The sequence below is a fragment of the Salvelinus alpinus genome, unplaced genomic scaffold (assembly GCF_045679555.1).
Source record: "Salvelinus alpinus unplaced genomic scaffold, SLU_Salpinus.1 scaffold_503, whole genome shotgun sequence".
NCBI lineage: Eukaryota > Metazoa > Chordata > Actinopteri > Salmoniformes > Salmonidae > Salvelinus > Salvelinus alpinus.
In genome coordinates, this window is record NW_027256443.1 from 1,461 (window position 1) to 5,153 (window position 3,693).

The 3,693-nt window shown below is 42.2% G+C and overlaps 1 protein-coding gene across 1 annotated transcript; it reads left to right on the top strand.

Annotated features, from left to right (window-relative positions):
* Positions 1–422: 422 nt before the first annotated feature.
* Positions 423–3,466, top strand: LOC139567420 (endoribonuclease ZC3H12A-like; the record flags this gene model as incomplete). The annotated part of the gene is made up of 1 exon (XM_071388780.1): positions 423–3,466. A coding segment is annotated over one exon (1,130 nt), but the record flags the coding sequence as incomplete, so codon positions are not given.
* Positions 3,467–3,693: the final 227 nt, after the last annotated feature.

The following is a 3,693-nucleotide window of genomic DNA, read 5'->3' on the forward strand; positions in this document are numbered from 1 at the left end:
ATCATACAATGTGATTTTCTGGATTTTTGTTTTAGATTCCGTCTCTCACAGTTGAAGTGTACCTATGATAAAAATTACAGACCTCTACATGTTTTGTAAGTAGTAAAACCTGCAAAATCGGCAGTGTATCAAATACTTGTTCTCCCCACTGTATATGAGTGAGATACCATAGGGTTCTAATTATATTGTCTGAATACTGACGCTTAGTTTAAAACCTGTCTTGTTGAAGCAGAAGAGAAACACAAAGTACTAATCTAGGATCAGGTTTCCATTAGGCATAACTGATTTTATATCAGCTCTTCTAATCTGAGACTCTTTGTGAAGAGTCAAGATACTTTCTCCTGTAGAATTGTTTTTTAGATTTAGGTAGAAATACTGTAACTGTCATGTTTAGTAACTCTCATTTATGTTTTCTATTTCAGGTAAAAAGTGCACGTACGGCGTAAAGTGTAAGTTCTACCACCCTGAGCGCACTCACCAATCCCACTGCTCATTGGCTGATGAGCTCAGGGAGAAGGCAAGGCTCTCCTCAGTAAAAGAGGACCGGAACCGGAAAATGTCACACCTGAGGGGCCCCCAGTCCGACCCGAGCCCCTTTCCCTCCTATTCTCTGGAGAATGACCTGGAGCACAGGCTGACGTTGGAGCACCGCGGTTCCCTGAGGGAGGGTCCCAATAGCCAGGTAACTGAGAACATGTTGCTGTCCTGGGATGGGCCACACTCCAGTAGGAACCAGCAGGCCCGCAGCCCCACAGCAGTAGGCCAAGGACAAATGGACTGGCCCAGTATGCTCTCCCCCTACGCTACTACTGACCTCCCCTATGCCAGCATCTCCCATGAGTGCCTGGACTCTGGTTTTGGCACCTATGAGAGCCAGTACTCAGATATGTCCCAAGGCCACAGCAAGTCCTTCAGTCCCAGGCAGCAGCAGCAACAGCAGGGCTTCCCCTCTGGTTCCAGACATCCAGGCATGCATCCAGAGAGGCTGGCCCAGGACAGCCTCCAGCCCTGCAGGTGTTGTTTCCATTTGGCTCCCTTCACAGGTCCCCAGCAGCAGCAGCACCATAGCAACCCACACCTCGAGTCCCAATCCCAGCCAAGGTATGACACCTACTCGCCTTCTCTGTTCCCACCCAACATGCACCACTACAGCCTCCCCTGCAACTTCCAGCAAGGCGGGGTGGGGGCTCATAATTTCCACCCCCATCAGCACCCCCAGAAGTACTGGTCAGACCCCTTCCATGGCGGGGTCCCCCAGGCTAGGGCATCGTGTAGCCTCCCCCCGAGCCCCCACCTCCATCACCCCCCTACCCCGCATGGGGCCCCCCACTCATGCTCCTCTTACAGGAATCAGCAGGAACTCAACTCCTGGGCCCAGCCACCTCCACCTTCTGCCTTTGACACAGACAGAGAGGAGCTCCGTAAGAAACTGCAGGCTATCTTCAACCCCCACCAAGTAGATACGGTCATGGGGATGTTCCCTCACCTGATGGACTCCCAGAAGCTGGCTGCGGAGATCCTCAATTTCAAATCTGATGGAGGGGCCTTCTGATGCCTCTAAGCATCTTGTCTAAGGGGTTAATTCAGGGTTGAGAAGCTTGCACAACTCTAACTTCCACATAAATCATTAATTGATTTCAATGGGATACTTGTGTGAAAATGTGCCTTGGTTAATTATTCTCTTGTTCTTTTCCTTTGTAATTTACTGTAACTGATTGAAAGGGCAACGTTTAATTGTTGATGTTGTCCTTCCTTAGCAGTCATGTGCTTGCATAGCTTATGTTAAATCCATGACAGGTTGTGTGTGCACAGTTTGGGAGAAGTGTGGAGAATTGGGATGAATCCCCTGTCGTGTTTAACTGGATTATTTGAAATGTATTGAAATTTGTATACATTTATAACAGTGTAGTCAAATCTTGCCTCTAGACTCAATACCACGGCAAACGTGAATCTAGAGTGTTTGACTGTTGATGCATATTGTATCATTTGGGATATACCGTATGTGATCTCTCGTTTGTCTGAAATTCAGCTCTCATGCAATAAGAATTGTCTCAAATAATGTCCTTGTCTGAAATTGCACCTTTTACTATTATGTTTTTTGTATATTGTGGTTCTGATGGCCATAATGTATTTCCTGTCTCATAGACCAATATATTTGGTATTCCATCTCTTTATGCAGTGTGGAATACAATGGTATACATTTTTTCCGTGTATAAAGCTACGCCCAAAGAGCCCCAAATACTATACAGTATCCTTCTAACCAAGAGAATCTGTGGAAGAAGCTGCCAAAGAAACTGAATTAATGTTGGAAAAGCACCTTGTCATTGACCCAAATATTGTAATTCCCCCATAGACCAGAATGTGATGTTCTCAGCAAGATAATGTATAAAAAATGTGTAATATGTAATATGTACAGTATGTCCTGTGAGGGTCTCTTGTAATCACCAAAGACTGGGTAAATCCAATAGATCTTTTAAAGTAACTGTCCAGTGTTTCCCGATTTCTATGAAATATGACCAAAAATTAATTACAATACAGTATGAGTGATTTTTGTTTTCCTTTAAATGTTTTCAAGTATGTTAAAAAGCAGCTTTTCTGTGTTGGAATGGTGTGGGCGTATACCGGTATAAAAAATATTCATGCGAATAGACTGCTGATTGGCCAGCTCAAGCTCAATGAGGATGACCTCATCCTCTACGTGGAAATAGCAAGCATTTTTTAAACTGTCTGTTTGAGTTTAAGGGGGGGGGGGGGGGGTTGTGTGTTTTCTCCAATTTATGCTTTGACAACAAATATGAGTCAACAACATTTATTTGCGTGTGAGTTAACAGAATATAAACTTTTTAAAAGTGAGATTTTCACTGGACAATTACTTCAACAATGTTTCTATGATAGTTGTCTGTCTTTGCTGTATGCTGATAGACAGCACTTTGTAGTTTCTTTTTTAAGTGCCTAAACATGTCAAATGTATAATTCAATTACAATGCACATTTGGAGTAGAGTTCTAGGTCTAAACAAATTGTTAAACTTTTTTTATTTTAAACCCATTTTGGTAACTTTATTTAACAGCACGGTAAGTACTAGCTAGATATTTAAAGTTAGAATTTTGTTATTATTATGTTATCATATAGTATTACCAGCTTCATATCAGGTTAATGCAGTCATAACCTCATGGTACTTGAAATAATTAGCAGGGAACACTAGGCATTATATTTCTCAGCCATTTTTATGTATTTTTAGAGTAGACTACTTTGTTTCTTCGGACTACCAATAGCTACTATACCAAATAGTACAATTTGTTGCCAAGTATTTACCAGTACCTAGTACTTACCCGACTGTAATAAAGGGTTACTCACTCATTTTATATTAATTTATATACCACTTAAACACTGCCTTTTGAATGTTGGGAAGTCATATTACACAAAAATGAAAGGTTTGAAATATACCTGTCTATTTTCTAATGTCATGTCTCTGTATTTTGTCTCAAGCTGCTGTACTATGATATGGTGCTTTCATTGTTTTAGTGCCTCAGAGCGTAGACAGTCATATGCTCCATGATGATCTGATGATGACCATAGCTCAGGGCTCTCCAACCCTGTTCCTGGAGAGCCACCCTCATGTAGGTTTCAGCGAGATTAAATTCTTGCCACAAAATCGACAGAAACCACATACCAATTTTGTTAGTGACAACTT